The following is a 21,559-nucleotide window of genomic DNA, read 5'->3' as shown; positions in this document are numbered from 1 at the left end:
AGGAGTTAATTCTGGGTGTATATGCTCTGGGACAACCAGGAAATCCTGGAAAAACTCGAATTTTGTTATCCAGGAGAAAACCAGGAAAAACCTGGGAATTTTTCAGAATTCTGGGAATTTTTCATTGTTTTAGTCTTCAGTTAAATTTTTGTAATTTTGACTGTAAGAACTGTTAGTCTATCAAAGAATTTTACTGTATCCCGCTACTGCAGAATAACACTGCAGCAATAAAATGTAAACGAATGAATAAAACTTAAGTTGCGAAGGAAATGCGGCATTTACAATAAAACACAGTGCAAACACAAGCGCCTGCCAAAAGTGAAATGTGACAAAGGCTTTCGGACAAAGACTATGGAATCCTTCTTAGTAGCAAACTGCTTAAGATGAGCGTGACGTCACAACCGTTTACATTAAGCTCATTTTGAACAGTTGCCAGCGGGCTCTTGTGCATGCGCACTTGAGTTGTGTGTGAGCAGTACCCTTTCCCGCTTCTGGCTACTTGAAATGTGGCTGAAGCAGTAGCAAGAAGCAGTTATGCTAGCTAAAGGAATTTTTCGCTAGCTAAAGGAATTTTTCTGGTGTGCCCAAGCTGCCAGATTTGCCCATAGACAGAGCAGTCTGGTTTGTAGTGGGTAGCAAGGTAGTGATCATTGTCTATGTTTAGTGATTTTGCTGCTTCCTCTTTGTTTACATTTTACACATGAAATGAAAACAAAACAGATTTCTGTGGCCGGGGGCTATCATGTGAAATAAAATACATTCATGTAATTATGGAAGGCTAATATATGTTATTAGTTTAAGTTTTTTTATTTTATTTTATTTCTACTTTTGAGACAGTTTAGTATTAATCACCTTGCACAACAGTGAAGTTACTTTTGTCAGCTTGTTAAATAAATATGGCTTTTATTAACCTTTTCTGCCTATGCAGTCAGCTTATAAGAAATGAAGTGTTTCGTTTCACACTATTGGCTAGTTTCAGCTCATTACTGAATCTCAGGTGCACATTTTTATCTTCTGGCACGTATGGCATTATGCCATAATAAAGAACCAAAGATGAGGCAATATAGTACGGGTACTCTAAGAAAATTTGCACCTTGAAAAGTGCACTGAAAAGCTTAATTCAGGTTGGGGCCTACTTCATTGGGAATATGGACATATGAATGTGTCCTTTAAGTCGAATTATGCATTTTAGTATGGTTTACAAAATTTCTATGCTCTTGGAGTATCCTCTGATGTCCTATTTCTTTTATGACGTTATGTAAGATCTCTTAATGCTAAATGTGTACGAACATACAGGCCTCCTACATCATCATATCTAAGGGGTCATGAGAAAATATTGCAAACAGTTCTTTGAAAAGTGTTATTTTCAAAGGAAATTTCCTTGTACGCAAGATGGATCATGTTACATGTGAGAGTGTGCAATGAATTTCTTAAATCACATTTGACTCTCATTTAAAATTTAACATTTTGAGTACCAGCCATTCAGAACAATTTTGAGCTCAGAAGACCAGACATTAATGTCATTGTTTAAAATTTTACTGGCATATTTCTGTGATGTATCTTAAAGTGTACCACACACTAAAAAGACTGATATATGTGAAAGCTTAGCTTTTCTTTTAGCTACACTATGTACATTAATTTAAATCATTAACTTTTCCTATTTGTGTGTTCACGCTACTTAACCGGGATGTTGCTGACTACATGACGTGTCTGGTGCTCTGAATATCTGCTGTCATTGGCTGGCGAGATCATGTGGCATGTGTTATGATTGGCTTACAAAAGCGCATTGCAATGCTTTGGAAACTAATGTGTAGTCCTTGGTGGAATTTGAAGTTATACTTTCATAATTTGAAAATAGCCATTTTATCGTAATATGAAAATATGCAGCATACATGTTGCTGTGCATCAAAGATCTTTCCAAAATGCGTTCCCCTCCTCCCTCGCTGAGATGCATTTTCTAAACCTGACGGGAAGTGCTATGCAGGTATATAAATCAAGATACAGAAAATCAAAACAACTAAGTATATCTCGTATGGTGAGACCAAAAATATGTATAAGACCGCGCAGCCCGCCATGTTTGCTACCTCCTGTGCTGTTTTTTCGTAAAACAGCCAGTTCCTAAAACTGATGCTACTACACAAACGGAGGTTGCCAGTGTCAGCACTACTACCTGTGTCTGTCAGTGCGCTTGTTCTGCTGCAGTTATTTTGAAGCCCATAGCTCCCCACAGACCATGAGACAAGGCTGTGGTCGCTGCTGTCGCATGGCTCCATGCCCCTCCGAAGGTTCAGCCTGGTCCTCCATCCAGTGCCGCTGCTACTACTACAGCCATAGTTGTTGCTCCAAAGTCCACTCAGGGGAAAAATGCTGATACTCCACGCATGGCAGGCTCCCTTTACGTGCTTACGTGCAAAAAAAAAAAAAAAAAAAAAAAAAGAATGAAAGTGCAACCTCCATGATAAATGGCACCCATCCTCCTGAGGAACATTAATGGATTCAGGATGCCTGTGGAGGAACTATAGCTGCTAGCACAAGAATGCCCCCTGTGCTTGTGTTTGCAGGAAACACATTTTAAAGCATCTGATGCCCCTGTACTATGGGGCTGCACACACTATCCCCTGGCTACTGATGTGCAAGCAGTTGCATTTGAAATTGCTACATGTCAGATGATCGATGTTTGCCTGCTGTATTTACCTCCACAAGGTGATGTAGACTCTGAGATTTTCATACTTCTTATGGAACAATTCCCCCATCCATTTCTCCTACTGGGAGACTTCAATGCCCATTAAGTCTTGTGGGGCTCCACCTCTACTTGCCTTTGGCATTCTTCATTCCAGTGACCACTTCGCACTCTGTATTCACCTGTTGGATGGAGGATTGCTTGAACAGAAGCCAATGAAGTGGGTGGTCAGCAGGGTTAGGTGGACACTGTTCAGCCACCTGACTGTGTTTAAAAACCGCGACAGTGTCCAGGAATGGGTGGACCATATTAAGAGTGATCCATCGTGCTGCTGCCTTATCAGTGTCCACAGTCCTCAGACCATCTTCAGAGGCAACCTGTTCCTTGGGTGGACTGGTGAGTGCGGCCCAGAAATATGGGACAGGCATGAGACTCTTCAACGGTTTAAGTACTGTCCAACAGCTGACAACGTCACAGCCATCAGATCATGAGACCCCAGGTTTGACACACAATTTGAGGAGAGCAAGAAAAGGTCTGGGAAGCATTCCTGGACACCATCAACCGTTCCGATTATGCTACAAATGTATGGGAATGGGGCTTTCGTGTCCACCTCCCCTTCTTCATATGGTCCTTTCTGTCTGAGTGCTTTTTTAGGTCCCGAGTTAATGATGTGCTGTTAGATTGTTTTGAGCAGGAAATTCTGTTCCTCAAGGCAGTGTTTTTAAGTGTTACCTACTTTGCCATAGCAATAAAGCAAAAAAGTATCACATCTATCATAAGGAGTTCTGTGCAGTGCTCCCTATTTGTGGATGATTTTGCTGTTTTCTCTTCCTCCTCCAGTGTTGCAACAGCGACCTGTCATTTGCAACTTACAATGCCGAGGTTAGAGCAGTGGGCTGCAAAGACAGGTTTTCTACAGATTTTGTGTGTGTGTGTGTGATTTAATCGTTTTTATTGTATTTTAATTTACCTGACTTGTGTATGAGGGACACCATTCTACATTTTAGAGGCTCGGTGAGGTTTGTGAACCTCATCCTTGATTCCAAATTGTTGTGGTTGCCACACCTGATGGACCTGAAACCCAGAACCCTGAAGGAACTGAACACCCTAAAGTGCACCAGTCACAAGTCTAGGTCAGTGGAGCATTTGGGAGGATGATGCTTCAACCTTTGTCCAGCCATCCAGATTCAGGTTTCCTGCAATTTCCATAAATAGCTCCAGGCAAATGCAGGGATAATCCCTTTGAAAGGAGTTGGCTGATTTCCTTCCCCATCCTTGACACAATGTGAGCCTGTGCTCCGTTTCTAATGAGACTTCCTTCCTTCATTCCTCGGGGAGTGGACAGGGTGCATCTGCTCCACTTTCAAAGGGCTTTCGTGCATTTGCAGCTGGTCTCTGGTTGCACAGTGTGTGGATTGGTGAGGCGTTCTTATTTGAAGATGATTGACGCTGTCCACGTCCGCAGCTCGTGGTCGTGCGGTAGCGTTCTCGCTTCCCGCGCCCGGGTTCCCGGGTTTGATTCCTGGCGGGGTCAGGGATTTTCTCTGCCTCGTGATGACTGGGTGTTGTGTGATGTCCTTAGGTTAGTTAGGTTTAAGTAGTTCTAAGTTCTAGGGGACTGATGATTATAGATGTTAAGTCCCATAGTGCTCAGAGCCATTTGAACCATTTTTGACGCTGTCCACCATGTGGGGTTAGACTGGCCCACGGGTACTTACAGGATCAGCCTCACCCAGTCTCTGTGTTGATGCTGGTGAACTCCCACTTACAATCTCACAGCAACTGCTCATGGTGCTTCCGGCATGTAAGTTTCTTACATCTCTGAATCCATGTGCATACCATAATGTTGCTTGTCCACCTCTGGAATACGTTTTCTCCAGTCCGTAGGCCATTTGGGATCTGCGTGCAGCATTTTCTATAGTCACTTACTGAGGAGCAAGCACAATCTCAAACCCAGGTTTTTAACCATCTGCCACACTGATTACTGCAGAGGTCCAGAGTAATCTTAGATTTACTGCGGTACAGGAGTGGTTGCACATCCAGCATGTGTTTTTAATACATTCTTTTATGACATGTTAACTCAGCACTGCTACTCTACAGCTGTCTTTATGGGTGGGTCGAAACAGGTGGACACTGTTGGTTGCTTTGTTGTTTTCCCTGATCATGTCCTCAAGGTCTAACTGACTCGAGAGTTTACTATCTTAGATTTGGAACTAAATGCGATCTTACAGGCACTGGAGCAGATGAAATGTGCTTCAAGTGCTATATTCCTTGTCTATTCTGATTCCCAGAGAGCCCTTCACACTCTACAATGCTTGTATCCTGCAGATAAAGTAGTTCAGATTATCCAGGACAACCTTCTACAACTACAACAGCTGGTGAAGGAGGTCTATTTCTTCTGTGTACTGTGGCACAAGGGTATTGCAGGGAACAAAAGGGCAGATGTAACAGCCAAGAAGGCATGTCGTGATCCTCAGTTATTTCAGTATGCCATCCCCCTGCATGCTATCTCCTTACTGTTGAGTTACAGAGGCATGTGCTGGTGGGAAGGTGAGTGGCTGGAAGTGAAACATAATAAGCTGCATCTAGTAAAGCCCTATACACAGCTGTAGTGTACTGCCTTTCAGCCACGAAGACGCTATGAGGTCCTCCTTATTTGTCTTCGCAAAGGCTACAGTCCTCTGACCCATGGCTTCTTGCTCCCGTGTGACGCCCCTTCAAAGGGTGGTGCTAGTGGAGTACAGATCACTGTGCATCACATTTTACTAGACTGTGTTTTATTTTCAGACCAGAGGCCAGTGGTAGATTTGACCTCTATTTTAAGTGACATTTAAAAAAATGTGTGAGGCTTTTAAGGTTTTGTGATTTGTATAACTTGTGTCCAAAAATTTTAGGGAGAGATTCTTAATTTGTTAACAGGGTAACTGTCTCACCCATGTTTTTTGTAAATAGTCAGCTGGTCACATATCCCTGTTTAGCTCGTCTGTCATTTTACTTCTGATTTAATCCCTTGTGTAGCACCTTTCACGCCTTCTCTGTGTCTAGCTTGTGGGATAAGAGTGATTGTGTGAGTTAATGAGAGTGAGGTGGGAGTGAGCACATGAACATCATTTTGTAGGTTTCATTCTCACTGTGCGCAACTATTTTAGCAATTTTATCCCCATTGGTTCCTTTTAAAATGTGTTAGGGCTCTGACAACCTCGCTGTTGAGTGCCGATAAAGTCAAAACGCATACATGATAACACCACACAGATGACTGGCTGTAAGAATGAGTGGAAATTTGGACTCATAGTCAGAGTAAATTTTATGAAAACAGTTTTTTAAAATTGGAACTGAATGTAAGACTAAAACTATCCCTAAGTGAGCAATCTTTCTCTACTTATCACAGCAAAAATGTTTCCCTTTTTAAAACCATGATTTGTGTTTGTCATGGGTAAGAGATGTGCTAAACTTTTGGTTCATTAGCAGGATACTGGGAAAGTGTAGTCAGTTTACAAAGGAGACTGGGGATAATGCTTGCCGCATCCGTGGAACTCAACAATGCACATGTGTCCCCCAGATTGTGCCACTGATGAGCAACTCAGGGAGCCCAGTTTTTATTGACTGAGAAGGTGTTTGGCAAGTCTGAGTTTCCTGAGCTGTGGACTGGTGAGCACTGCCAGTCCTCTGTAACCGTAAGCAATGAGGATGCTTTAGTGACCATTGTGTGTCGCACACTATGGAGATCTTGCCTTACCCAATCAGATCGTGAAGATGTTGGAATGTTACTAATCATGTTATCATAGAACGGTATCTCTGAGCAATCTTGTCTTGTTTTGTGCAATATCAGTGTCATGGTTCTTTTTTTTCCCTTCATCTGTTCCAGGAGATGCAGGTTTGAATCCTGCCTCAGGCATGGATGTGTGTGATGTCTTTGGGTTGGTTGGGTTTAAGTAGTTCTAAGTTCTAGGGTACTGATGACCTGAGATGTTAAGTCCCATAGTGCTCAGAGCCATTTTTTTCCAGGAGACCAGCAAGCAAAAATCACTTGTCATTGACTCGTTGTTCTCTCTTAAATTGCTGTGTTCTCTCTTGGCCCTAAGAAGTGTTACTAGTGAGATGGAACACTGGTTTCTCATTTGGTAGGATAATGGTTCAGATCCCCTGCTAAACATATAGTGTTTTTTCCGTGGCTTGCATAAAGCTATTAAGATGAAAGCTGGGGTGGTTCCTCTGAGGAGGACACAACTGATATATTTCCCATTCTTTCCCATCTTAAATTGACATCTATCTCAATGCTCTCATAATTAACTGGATGTTAAAATTTATTTTTCTTCTTACTACTTAAGCATTGTTAAACAGAAGTTTTGTAATAGGCATGACACTATGAAATTCTTTTGCAGTCAGGACGATACCATGAACCAGAATGGCTGTCAAGGAACAGCAAAGACCTTATTAAATCAATGTTACAATTAGACCCAAAGCAAAGAATCACAATTAAAGAGCTCCAGAATCATCCTTGGGTTTTGACTGGCTATGGAGAACCTGTTGCCTCAGAAAGTCTCATTGATGTGAGTAAACTTTTAACATAATTATGAGTTGCTAAACACATTCACACAGAACAATATTGTTATTGTTTTGTAACTCTCTCTGTTGTTTAAATGATGCTATGACAACTGAAGACAGTGTAAATTTATGTTTGTACTTTAAGTAAGTTACGTTATGTCTCTTGTACACTGTGAGGTAGATAAGGATTGGTTTAAGAAGATAAATTATTTTATTTTGTCTAGATATTACTAGAACAGGAGCACTAAATGGAAACAGCCTGCTTACAATACAGATAACATGAATATTTGGAAAAATTTATCTGAGAGTAGGCAAGATTATAAAATTTTCATTTTTAACAGTACCTATGTTTCGACAGCTGCCAACCTTTGCACACCCAAAAATCCCTCCCATACAGATTAGCCACCCGTGGGCGACATATCTGCAGTGAAGGGAACTCCCCTGCCCAGTATGCTGAAACTATCATGAAGGCCTTCACAGAACCACCGTTGCACGGTTCTGGTCTTGTGACAAGGACAGTTACCGTGCTTGGAAGATGATACTCGTGTCGGAGAAGACATCAAACAGCTGTCATAATGCCTTTGATTACTATCAGACTCTCATGGAATCCTAGGTGAACATTCCTCCCCCCCCCCCCCTTTACCTGCACCCCCATAGCATCTTAGCGCCCAACCCCTCCCCTCTGCCTGTCCCCCTGCGGGTTCGGGGGTTAGAATAGGCCCGCGGTATTCCTGCCTGTTGTAAGAGGTGACTAAAATGAGTCTCAAAAGTATCGGCCTTATGTGATGGTCCCCTCTCGGGTTTGACCTCCATCTTTCTAAATTCTTCCGAAGAGCGAGCCAATTGCGGAAGGGCGCCTTACGTAGCGCACTGTATCTGTCGTGCGTTGAGACCTTTAGCCGACTTTCTCGTCGTCGCAATGCTGTCCCACTCGTTTTCCATCTCTTGGGTGAGGATATGTTCCTGGGTGCGATTACCACTCTGCACTGTGCAGTGTTGCATTTTGCTGAGAACCATATAAGAGTTTAAATATGGTCCAGTGTATTATTTTCCATAGGGACCTACTTTTGCAGTCTGATGACGAGCTGCACGCCAATTTAGAGCGCCGAGGTGTTCATTTCGTCCAATGCGTTCATCGGGATCCGAGGAATAATTAGGTTGCTACCGGTGCCTTCATCTTGGCCTTCGAGGGTGATACATCACTGGAGAAGGTCAAGGTGATGGTCTACCGTTGTGGTGTCAAGCCCTATATCCCTCCCCCGATGCTGTGCTTTAAGTGCTGGAAGTTCGGCCATATGTCTTCCCGCTGTACTTCCAGCCTCACATGTTGAGATTGCGGATGCCCATCACATCCCAATACTCCACGTGTCCTGCCTCCCATCTGTGTCAACTGTGGAGAGCATCATTCACCTCGCTCGCCAGACTGCAGGCTCTTACAGAAAGAGTGCAAAATCATGGAATATAAGACCCTGGACCGACTGACCTATACTGAGGCTTAGAGGAAATATGAATGACTACGTCCTGTGCGAATGACTTCCTCCTATGCCACTGCAATGACAACTGTATTAGGCCCATTTGTTCCGCAACTTCCGCAAATCCAAGAAGAAGAGCTCTTAGCCCAAGGAACTCGCGGTGGCACCCACCCCACCACAACCTTCCAGCTCTGCGTCTGAGGATGAGGTGGTGATTCTGGCATCCGCTTCGGACCTGGATCTCGCCAGTCACTCAGACGCAATGGATAGCAGTTGCACAGGTATTCAGCCGGTGGCAGCAGGTGACCAGGAGGCGTAATCTGCCTCCCCAGTCCCTTCACACCTTCCTCGGACATGAAAAATGTCATCCTCCAGTGGAACTGCAGCGGTTTTTTCCACCATCTAGCTGAGCTCCGACAGCTTGTCAGCCTTCACCCTTTCCTCTGCATCGCTCTCCAAGAAACTTGGTTTCCGGCGATGCGAACCTCCCACCCTCCCTGGCTATTGGGGTTATTATAGGAACTGGACAGCTTACGAAAGGGTCTCTGGTGGCGTCTGCATCTATGTACTTCACTCTCTTCACAGTAAGTCTGTCCCTCTCCAAACACCTTTAGAGGCTGTCGCTGTTCGGGTGTGGACGCCTCAGGCTGTTACTGTCTGCAGTCTGTATCTTCCACTGGATGGTGATGTCTCGCAGCATGTCCAGGCTGCGCTGATAGCCCAATTGCCACCAGCTTTCCTGTTATTGGGCGACTTCAACACCCATAACCCTCTGTGGGGTAAGTCAGTGGCGACAGGTCGAGGTGCCTCCATTGAGCATGTATTGGCACAGCTTGACCTCTCCCTTTTAAACAATGGTGCCTTCACACATTTCAGTGTGGCGCATGGCATGTACTCCGCCATTCGATCTGCAGCCCTAGCCTCTTACCGTCTGTCCAATGGAGTGTGCATGACGACTTGGGTGGTAGTGATCACTTTCTGATCTTTCTGTCACTGCCACAGTGTCTGACTTCTGGGTGCCCTTGCAGGTGGGCTATGAATAAGGCTGACTGGGACTTGTTCTCCTCCATTGCCGCTATTGAGCCTCTTTCTAATGAAGCCATTGATGCGGTGGTTCACTCAGTCACCACTGGCATCGTTGCTGCCGCAGAATCTGCCATTCCCCGTTCTTCTGGGTTCCCTTGGCGGAGGACTGTGCCTTGGTGGTTGCCTGCGATCGCTGAGACGATTAAAGATCGCAGGCGGGCGCTCCGGCGTCACAAGCGGCATCACTCATTAGAAAATCTCATCGCCTTTAAACGGCTCCGTGCATGGGCCCACCGTATCATTCACCAGCACAAGCAGGAGTGCTGGGAATGGTATGTCTCCACCATTGGCCTCTATATCTCTCCATCACAGGTTTGGGTCAAGATTAGGCGCCTCTATGGCTATAGGACCCCTGTCAGCATCCCTGCGCTCTCACTGAATGGAGCAGTTTGTACTGACCCCGACACAATTTCCGACCGCTTAGCAGAGCATTTTGCTCAGAGTTCCACTTCTGCGAATTACCCACTGGCCTTCCGCTCCATTAAAGAGCGGTTGGAACATTGGAGCCTTTCATTTCACACGTGCCATTCTGAATCCTACAATGTTACATTCAGTGAGTGAGAATTCCAACGTGCCCTAGCCGCTTGCCCTTATACGGCTCCCGGGCCAGATCGCATCCACTGTCAGATGCTCACACACCTTTCAGTGGACTGCCAGCGACGCCTCCTAGACCTTTACAACCGTATCTGGGTCGAGGGTGAGTTCCTGTTGCAATGGTGGGAAAGCATCGTTATCCCCGTTTTGAAACCTGGCAAGAACCCATTGGAGGTGGGCAGCTACCGCCCCATTAGCCTCACCAACGTTCCTTGCAAGTTGCTGGAACATATGGTGAGCTGGAGGTTGAGTTGGGTTCTCGAGTCTCGGGGCCTTCTGGCTCCGTCTAAGGGTGGGTTCTGTAAGGGCCGCTCTGTCGCCGATAATCTGGTGAGCCTGGAGTCAGCCATCCGTACAGCCTTTGCCTGCCGTCAGCACCTCGTTTCTGTCTTTTTTGACATGCGGAAGGCATATGATACGACATGGCAACATCACTTCCTCTCTACGCTCCATGGTTGGGGTTTTCAGGGTCCGCTACCGATTTTCATGCGAAATTTTCTGTCGCATCGTACCTTCCGCAGGGATTTGCCTTAAGTGTCTGCCTGTTTATAATTGCAATTAATGGGCTTGCTGCGGCTGTGGGAACATCTGTCCCAGCATCCTTGTATGCTGACGACTTCTGCCTCTATTATAGCTCTATTGGCATTGCAGCTGCTGAACGTCAGCTGCAGGGCGCTATCCGCAAGGTGCAGTCTTGGGCTGTAGCGCATGGCTTCCAGTTTTCGACTGCCAAGACCTGCGTTATGCATTTCTGCCGGCGACGCACTGTTCACCCTGAGCCATGGCTTTATCTTGACGGCAAACCTCTTGCTGTGGTGGAGACACATCGGTTTTTGGGTGTGGTTTTTGATGCCCGGTTGACTTGGCTCCCTCATATTCGGCAGCTTAAACAGACGTGTTGGTGCCATCTTATTACACTGCGATGCTTGAGCCACACCAGCTGGGGAGCCAACCGATCTACCCTCTTACGGCTCTACCAGGCATTAATTCAGTACCGCCTGGATTATGGAAGGCTGTTCAGCTTCCCCTTCTGCGATGCGGGTGCTGGACTCCATCCTTCACAGTGGAATCCAACTTGCCACTGGAGCTTTCCGGACCAGCTCTGTGAACAGCATACTTGTGGAGGCAGGTGTCCCTCCACTGCGGTTACGGCGCCAACGTTTAGTGGCCGCTTATGCTACACACGTTTGTAGCTTGCCCGGGCATCCTAATTATCATCTCCTGTTCCCTCTGTCGGTCATCCATCTCCCAGACCATCGGCCCCGGTTGGGTTGTCCGCGTCAGAGAGCTTATTCCGGGCTTGGGGTTTTCCCTCTTCCACCTTCTTTCCGGGCCCCCCTGTGTACACCCCCATGGTGTGTGCAATGCCCTTGCCTTCAGCTTGAATTGGCACAGGGCCCGAAGGACTCGGACCCTCCGGAGGCCTTTCGCCGCCGCTTTCTCTCCATCCTTCCTACGTATCAGGCTCTGGCGTTGTCTACACTGATAGTTCGATGGTTGCTGGTCATGTTGGTTATACTCTCACTCTAGGGGACCATTACGAACAACACTCATTGCTGGCTGGCTGCAGCGTTTTCACTGCTGAGCTGGTTGCCATCTTTCGTGCCCTAGAGTTTATCCGCTCCTGCTCACGTGAGTCCTTCGTTATCTGTAGCGACTCCCTGAGCGGTTTACGAGCTGTCGACCAGTGTTTCCCTCGCTCTCGTCTGGTGATGGCTGTCCATGAGTCACTTCATACTCTTGCCCGTTGCGGCCGCTCTGTGGTCTTTGTGTGGACTCCAGGCCATGTTGGCATACCCGGCAATGAACATGTTGACAGCCTGGCCAAACAGGCTACCAGTAAACTATCTCTGGACATTGGCCTCCCAGAGACTGATTTGTGAGCAGTCTTACGCCGCAAAATTTTTGAACTTTGGGACACCTAATGGCGCAACCTGACCACACCAAACAAACTCCATCCTATCAGGGAGATGACGAATGTGTGGTGGTCATCCATGTGAGCCACACGCAGGGACTCAGTTGTTCTTTGTCAGCTCCACATGGGCCACACCAGCTTGACACACAGCCATTTACTGCACCATAAGGACCCGCCTCTACGTCGCTGCGGGTCGGCCTTGACGGTGGTCCACATTTTGTTGTCCTGTCCTCTTTTAACTGTGCTCAGGCAGACATTTGCACTGCCTGATACGCTCCCTGCACTTTTAACCGATGACACTGCTACGACAGGCTTAGTTTTGCATTTTATTCGGGCAGTGGGCTTTTATCACTTAATCTAAGTGTTTGTCGTTTTTTTTTTTTTTTTTTTTTTTTGTGTTGAGTCTGGCCTTTGGCCTACGATTTTAGACTGGGTTTTTTAGTGTGTTTCTGGGTGGTTGGCTTTTCCTTTTTTGTCTCTATGGTCGGCCAACCACTGTCACACACTGTGTGATTTTAATTCCTTTAGTCTGGTCTCTGTCTGAGTCTTTCTTGTCCTGTGTCGTCTCTTGTCGTCTCCATTGTTCATTTTTATTCTCTGTGGGTGTTTGAAGGTTTTGGAACAAGGGACCGAGGGCCCTAGCAGTCTGGTCCCTCCAATCCCACAAACCAACTAACCAACCTCTGCCTGTGTTCATGGTGCAGTACATGCTTCAAACAGTCACAAGAAACATCATTTAATGATGCGAGATGTTTCCATTGATCCATGGCCGAATCTTGATCACCCACTGTAATCACGATTGACAAAGTCATTGGGTCGACATGTGAACAGGTCAGGGCTGCCTGCTGCAGAGTACCGTATTTAACAATGCGTACTAAATTGTATGCTCAGAAACACGTGTGCCTGTACCAGTATTGTACTCTGTTGTCGGATCTGCCACAGATTGCTTCCTGGCCTACTTTACAGAGCTTGGAAGCTTCCGATACCCACATTCTATGATGCATTGTGGATATCCAACACATTGTCACCTACTTAAGTTTTGACTAGCTCCTGACCCACTGACTAGCTTTGCCTTTTTCAAAATGCCCTGACTGCGCACACACACACACACACACACACACACACACACACACACACACACACACACATAAACTGTGCAGCTACATTGCACTGACAGGTGGCACACAGTAGTTACATGGAGGTGTGCGTGTGTGAGATTGACAGTTAGCTAAGAATCACGATGACTGCCACTGCAAAAGTCTTTTTCGATAGAGCATCCAAGTAAACCTCCTATTCTATAAAGAATCAAACTTCTATGTATAAAACTGCTACATATGTCTGCTAACTTTACTATAGTGTTTAATACCTGACTTTAAGTGTGCTGACAAGAAAAAGTTTAGAAAGGGTTCAGAATTTTGCTTAAAGGTTGTTAGTTGTCACTAAATGTTCTCATTATGAAACACTGGATGAATATAGTCTGAGTATTCCATCATTTGTTGGGAGTGCATCCAGGATATTATCAACTCTTGTACTGATATTTTTGCACACACATGTGTCAAAACTAACACTGTTAATAACGAGCATGAGTCATAGATAAAGAATAAAAACAAAGCAAGGGCAGAATCAGCAAATCCACAGTGATTACAAAGTGTTTGCATGATTATTATGGATGGTATGTGTGGGAATGACAGGCAATGAAGAACAAGAAAAGATTTCCCTTGAGGGTGCAGATGTGAAATGAGGGTTTCCATGATTTGTTGAGCTGGAAACCTTCGTCTAAGTCAGACAGATTCTCTGCTAATTGTAGCTCCACAGTTTCCTTGACCATTTGTAATGTATTGCGAATACATAGAAAGAAGGATCCTTTATTGTATGATTATATGATAGCGGAACAAACACTGGTAGCAGTTACTTCTGTAAAATATCTGGGAGTATGCGTGCGGAACGATTTGAAGTGGAATGATCATATAAAACTAATTGTTGGTAAGGCGGGTACCAGGTTGAGATTCATTGGGAGAGTGCTTAGAAAATGTAGTCCATCAACAAAGGAGGTGGCTTACAAAACACTCGTTCGACCTATACTTGAGTATTGCTCATCAGTGTGGGATCCGTACCAGGTCTGGTTGACGGAGGAGATAGAGAAGATCCAAAGAAGAGCGGCGCGTTTCGTCACTGGGTTATTTGGTAACCGTGATAGCGTTACGGAGATGTTTAATAAACTCAAGTGGCAGACTCTGCAAGAGAGGCGCTCTGCATCGCGGTGTAGCTTGCTCGCCAGGTTTCGAGAGGGTGCGTTTCTGGATGAGGTATCGAATATATTGCTTCCCCCTACTTATACTTCCCGAGGAGATCACGAATGTAAAATTAGAGAGATTAGAGCGCGCACGGAGGCTTTCAGACAGTCGTTCTTCCCGCGAACCATACGCGACTGGAACAGGAAAGGGAGGTAATGACAGTGGCACGTAAAGTGCCCTCCGCCACACACCGTTGGGTGGCTTGCGGAGTATCAATGTAGATGTAGATGTAGACCATTGAATACCCATAGGATGAGGCAGTGGCCAGCATCTTACCTTCCCTTTAATCCATGGATTGGCTAGTTGGAAATAGAATGTTCAGCAACTGCAGATTTGTTGGGCTATAGTAAGCGAATGTATCCCTGATGTTCAGTGGAATGTTTTATTACAGTGTATATTGTTTGTCCTATGTACCTTTTACCACTACCACAAGGAATTTTGTATACATGCAACTTTTATAAAAGATGATCATCCTTCACATATCCCAGAAGAGCTGCTGTCTTAAGTAGTGACACAAAGATCACATCCCTTGAATTCTTCTCCATTCATCTTGCAGTTTTTGAAGCGATATTCCCCACATATGGTAGAAATGCTGTAGACCTCACATCTCTTTGTTTTTGCTCTTCTTCTGAATGGTCTGGTACTTTCACTTGCAGAACTCTCATGGGTTGATGTTTTTTATATCCATTTGTAGGGAATATTAGGGAATATTTCTTTCAAGCATACCATTTCACTCAGTAGGCTATCAATGTATGCCGCTGCATGAGCCCTGTTTTTTAAAGTTTTAAGTGCACTGATAGTTTGCGAAGGATGGTGGCAGCTAGAGACATGCAAGTATAAATTCGTATGTGTGGGCTTATGGTAGATGCAATGTTCTAAAAACCCATATTCTGCCCCCCCCCCTCGCCGAACTAATACATCCAGAAACATTAGACACCACAGCCATTCATTTGCCATTCCATTGTAAATTTGATATTTTCGTGAATGGAGTTTAAATGTTCAAGAAACTGAAGAAACTGGATCAGGTTATCCTCATCACGGAGCTGAGCTATGAATGTGTCGTACACATATTTTCAGATCACTGTTAGTTTTAAAACTGAAGAGTGGAGTGTTTTTTCTTCAAAATCCTCTGTGAATAAATCTGTCACCTTGGGTGACAGAGGATTGCCTATGTCAACACCATCAATGTATTCAAAATATTGGTTATCAAATAAAATGTAGTTGGAGGTTAGCACATGATTAAATAATGCCGTTATGTCTTCTTCAAACTTGCTGCTATTCAGTGACAGAGTGTCAAGAGTAGGTAGTTTTGTGAACAGGTAAACAATGCCAAAACTGACCACGAAATCATAGCAGTTAAGTTTCAAAGTTTTTAACCTGCTGATAAAATCTGCTGAATTATGGAAATTATGTTCACATAGACCTACAAAAGGTCTCAACAATGAGGCTAAATATTTGAGTAGCTAATATATTCGCAAAAGATCCTGAATAAGAAGGATTCCACTCTTCAGTTTTAACTTGTCGATGACACATTCATAGTTTGATCCCATGGTGAGGACAACTTAATCCAGTTTCTTGAACATCTAAACTCCAGTCACGAAAATATCACACTTATGATGGAATAGTTGGTATGTTGATAGACACACATCATCTATCAACATACCAACGCTTCGTTTGGTAAGTTAAATCATCTTTGTTTTTAGATATATTTTTCCCACGTGGAATGTTTCCCTCTATTATATTTATAATGGAATAGGAAACAAATGGCTGTCTATATTAGTACGGAAAAAGAGAGAGAGGTTTTTAGGACATTGTGTCTACCGTAAGCCCACCCATACTGATTTATACTTGCACACCTCTAGCTGCCACCATCTTTCACGAACTATGGGTGTATTTAAGACTTAAGTGCACAGGGTTCATGTAGTATCAGATGCTGGTAGCCTACTGAGTGAAATGGTACACTTGGAAGAAATATTTCCTACAAATGGATATACAAAAAGTCAAATTAAGAGAGCTCTGCAGGTGAAAGCACTAGGCCATTCAGAAGAGGAGCAAGAACAAAGAGATGTGAGTACTACAGCCTTTATAACATATGTGGGAAACATTTCTTCAAAAATTGCAAGAGTAATGAAGAAGAATAAAGTGGATGTGATGTTCACTTCACCAGCCAAGATAACAGCTCGTCTGTAATATTTGAAGGATGATCTTCTTTTACAAAAGGTGCATACATACAATATTCCTTGTGCATGTGGTAAAATGTACATAGGATAAACAATAAACTCTGTAATATAATGTACCATTGAACATTAGGGATACATTCCCATACTACGGTTCAACAAATATGCCGTGGCTGAACATTTTATTTCCACTGGTCATTCAATGGATTAAGGGAAAGTTAAGATGCTGGCCACAGCCTCATACTACTGGTATTCAATGGTCACTGAAACTGTGGAAATACAATTAGCAGACAATCTACTCAACCGGGACGAGGGCTTCCAGCTCGACCAATCATGGAAACCATTCATTTTACATATGCTCTTCAAGGGAAACACTTTTCTTGTTCTCCATTGCCTGGCATTGCAGCACATGCCATCATAATAATCAACCAAATCCTTTGTAAGCACTATGGATTTGCTGACTCTGCTTGCTTGGTTTGATTCTTAGAGGTGTACAGTTCTATCTGTGACTGACACACATTACTATCAGTGTCATCTTACACACAATCATGTTTGTTCCACAGTGTGAAGTGCTTTAAAAATCTCATAAACTCAGTGTAAAGTGAATGAGAAAACAGTTTGTTTGAATATCGTGAAATGAAACTGCTACTAATACATAGAAACAAAAAATTTGAGCATTTAACTGATGTTTGCTCAGACTGGAGAAAAATTAGTGCTACTGTCAGTAGGAATGGATAATATTTAACATAACTCTTAAAACAATACAGTTACTATGTCATACCTATTAAGCAAATGATATGTTCCACAACAGACACTATTAAATTTCTAATAGAGTGGAATTCACCAACAAAAAACAGTGTTTTCACCTTGTTTTTGGATACAGTGAGAAAACTTCTTTACAGTGCTTCTCTTCATGGCGTTAAAAATGACAGCAATTTCAAACAAACTGGTACCATTGTCACTGTAATAGACATCCCAGAGTTCCATCTTGTAACATTCTGTTACACATACAGATAGCTCTGTGCAGTGGGGATGTCACTCAGGGGCTGGAACACATTTGTTGCTTCAGTAAAAGTTAATAGGTCTGCACTACACAGAGTGCTTAATTGCTGCACTGTGCAGGCCGTTTCAACACTGAAGCCATGACACATGTACAGTGCCAAGTTTGTCGTTGGATTTTAACCGCATTCCTGTACTCGCTTATTATGCAAATGTGATATACTGTAAAAAAGTGTTATAGAAATTTCACATTAAAATTTGTGTAGTTGTGTGTTGTTGACAATGAATAAAAATGTAGTTATCTTTGGAGATATTTTTCTGTAAGAGACCAAAATAACAAAATTGCATGGTGCAATATTTATGGTCAAGCATTATGCTTCTGAATGACAGCGGAGTAACTTCAGAAAACATCTGGAGCGAAGGCATTTAATAACCTAAGTTCAGCAATTCAATTACTGTCGGGCTTACCTAACTACAAAATATGAAAATTCATAATGATTTCCTCAGGTGAACTATGTTGCTGGTTTCAGGATGTTTCATGGACTACGTAGAACCTACTAAATAATTAATGGTTGTTTCGGATCTTTTGCTTGGTTGGAACTGAAACATTGTAACATATAACTCATAATTAACAGTTTATCTGATCATTAACAGTCAGTATTTGAGTACTAAAAAATTCCTGTTACAATACAGTTAAAATTGGAGATTACCTATAGTCCTGAATCTTACTGGCAGTTTAAATCTATGTGCCAGACAAGGACCTTTGCAGTTTGCAGGCAAGTGCTCTGAAGGTGGATAGGTCGTGCTTGGATGGCTCAATTGGTAGAGCACTTCTCCACAAAAGCAAAGGTCGCAGGCTTGAGTCTTGGTTTGGCACACAGCTGAAGTATTCCAGGAAGTTTCAAATCAGCCACAAAGTGTTACAGAGTGAAAATTCATTCTGGATATATGCAATTTGTTATACTGGTATGTGAGTGACCTTCAGAAATCAAAACAACACTAGGTTTGCCCAAAGGATGTTTAATTATATCTCCAGTGTTTTCAATATACATAAACAATATAGTCAATATGCATAAACAATATATCAGATAGGATCACCAACATTTTGAAATTTTTTCACTGGTGATGCTGTCATCTGCAGAAAAGTATCATCATCAAATGGTCCTACGGAAATGTAGGAAGACTTGGACAAAATTTCCACTTCATGTAATGAATGGCAGATCTCTTTCAATGTGAGTAGATGTAAGATAATGACTATAATAAACAGAGAACCCGACAGTATTTCATTACAAGATTTGTGGTCAACATCTTGAGCAGGTCACATAATATAAGTATTTAGTAGAAATCTAAGAGGGTTATACGACATGGGATGATCACTTAATATTCAGTATTTGGGAAAATGAATAAAAGACTTCGATGTGTTGGAAAAGTTATGGGAAACTGCAGTGCATCTGTATTGTAAATCACGTGCAGGAAGCTAATATAATTAATATTGGAGTATTGTCCCGGTGTTTTAAGTCCTTATTTAGTAAATATGACAATACGTATGGAGACAATACGTATGGAGCAACTTTCAAGATGACTGCTTGAATTCTATCGGGTCAGTGTAGCCCATACAAAAGTATAACATAGATGTTCTGGGAATGTAGATAGATAGGGATCGTTAGATGAAAGTTCTTACAAAACCTAATTGGGTAAATTTAAAGAACCTCTATCTGAAGAGGGCTATGCAACATTTCTGCTACCTGAATCATATATCTTGTATACTGATTACAAGAATAAGGAAAGGGAGATTAGGGCACCTACTGAGACATATAGACAATAATTTTTCCATCACTCTATACACAAATGGAATAGGACAGAAAATGGATAATGTTGGTATGAAGTTCTCTCTGCCAGTTACTATGCAGTAGCTTATTGAGTATATATGTAGATGGAGATGTAATGTGAGGTATTGTGTTCTTGTCAGTGAAATGTGCCATTCTTGATACACAGTTTTCATGCTCATTCATGGATATGTCTTCAAAGATTTAACAAAGGTGTAAATCTGTAGCTACTGTATGTTCTTGTCATTTCAGTTTCATGAAATGGATCGCACGTGTGTTGGCATTATGGCCCATTACCATGGAATAACATGGGAAGAAATGTGGTCATCACTGAGTAAGTGGCCTTATGACTACAATACTTCCACTTATCTTCTCCTTCTTGCAAAGAAGAAACGTGGTTCTCCTGTAAGGTTATCTCGTCCGACATACCGTGTTAAGGTAAAGAATATCAACACTTAGTATTTTAATGACTGATTATCTATCTTATTTTAGTTTCCCTTATGTATACAGGTTAAATTTGATTAAGTATTTGATAAAATGAATCAATTTATACACGTTCTTTGGACAGTATACAGCACATTTTCTGTTGTATCTATCTCTCTCTCTCTCTCTCTCTCTCTCTCTCTCTCTCTCTCTCTCTCTCTGTGTGTGTGTGTGTGTGTGTGTGTGTGTGTGTGTGTGTGTGTGTGTGTGTGTAATGCTTTATTGAAGATGGTCTGAAAGCAAGCACTTTCTGACATATCCTTCAAAATGAAAATAAATTAGCACCTGTGCGGAGATGAATGACGGGTGGTACATTGGCAGAAAATGGCATTCGCTTTCAAACGTAAATTAATTACTTTAATTGTTTTTAAGTTTTTATGTACTTCTGGCATCTTGAAGCACCGAGTTCCAGAAATTAAGAAAACAAACTTGACTGCCAAATAATTTTTATGTGGAAAAAGTACATCATATATTACATGTCAAAAAATTGGTATATAATTCCCAATGTCACTGTCACAAATCTGTTAGCATCTGCTGTTTTCTGCATTGCTAACATGGTAAGGAAGGAAGTAATTTCATCATGTTGTTGAAGTTAACTAGGAAGCTAATAACAGAGTTAATTTTTGTGTGCAATGTTTATACATAACTTATTAAAGAGCTACTTTTCGTGAATTTTCACAAAATCCAAGTTAATTAGACTTCTGCTGTAGATTATAATACGAATATGTTTTTTTAGATTATAATATGAATATATTTTTTAAAGTTACAGTACTTTTGGTATCTCAAGACACACAGATCAGATTTCATTCTCTCTTTCACCGTGTTAAATATGTGGCTTTCTAATTATTATTTTTTTCCCCCCTATGCAGGGTTGTGACGATAGACTCCAAGGAATGGAAGATTCACCTGTCAGAATTCCAAAAACAGCAAATGCGAGGCTGAAAGAGACATATGTGGTTGTTGCAAACGAAGAGAGAACAACTGAGAAGTTGACAGCAAAATGTAAGACTTCAGGGTATACTTTTTAATTAAGCATAAATATAGCAAAACAGTAAACTGGAAAAACCTAGTCCATGTTAAATAACATAACATGGATTACTTTTGAATACATTATGGTAGTGACGGTGATCAATGTGTTACAAGTATTTACTATTAAAAACAGTCTTGATCACGATTTATTTATTAAGGTGACCGGTTTCGACCAGTACTGTAGTCATCTTCAGACCATTGACTAGGAACCTCTTTCTTCAGCAGAAAGAGGTTCCTACTCAATGGTCTTAAGATGACCACAGTAGTGGTCGAAACTGGTCACCTTAATAAATAAATCATGATCAAGACTGTTTTTAATAGTAAATATACATAACAAGGAAGTTAAAATTCTTCAGTAGTACTGTCAGCTGGGACAATGTTCCTTCTGTTGGAGAATGTATTATCCATCAAAGTGAACTGAAGACCTGGGCGGGTAGGCAGCACTGTCTTGTTTGATTG

At 42.7% G+C, this 21,559-nt stretch overlaps 1 protein-coding gene across 2 annotated transcripts in view; it reads left to right on the top strand.

The window, feature by feature from the left end:
• LOC126419526 (maternal embryonic leucine zipper kinase-like) overlaps window positions 1–21,559 on the top strand; it is a 426,839-nt gene that overhangs the window by 78,264 nt on the left and 327,016 nt on the right. For both annotated transcript variants that reach the window (XM_050086726.1, XM_050086719.1), the window contains 3 exons: window positions 7,063–7,230; window positions 19,841–20,026; window positions 20,941–21,073. In XM_050086726.1, coding sequence (XP_049942683.1) covers window positions 7,063–7,230; window positions 19,841–20,026; window positions 20,941–21,073 — 487 coding nt within the window. The remainder of the gene's footprint in view (window positions 1–7,062; window positions 7,231–19,840; window positions 20,027–20,940; window positions 21,074–21,559) is intronic.

Source organism: Schistocerca serialis, chromosome 1, assembly GCF_023864345.2.
Source record: "Schistocerca serialis cubense isolate TAMUIC-IGC-003099 chromosome 1, iqSchSeri2.2, whole genome shotgun sequence".
Taxonomy (NCBI): domain Eukaryota; kingdom Metazoa; phylum Arthropoda; class Insecta; order Orthoptera; family Acrididae; genus Schistocerca; species Schistocerca serialis.
Note: the sequence above shows the minus strand (reverse complement) of the source record. Positions and strands in the feature narration are given on the sequence as shown.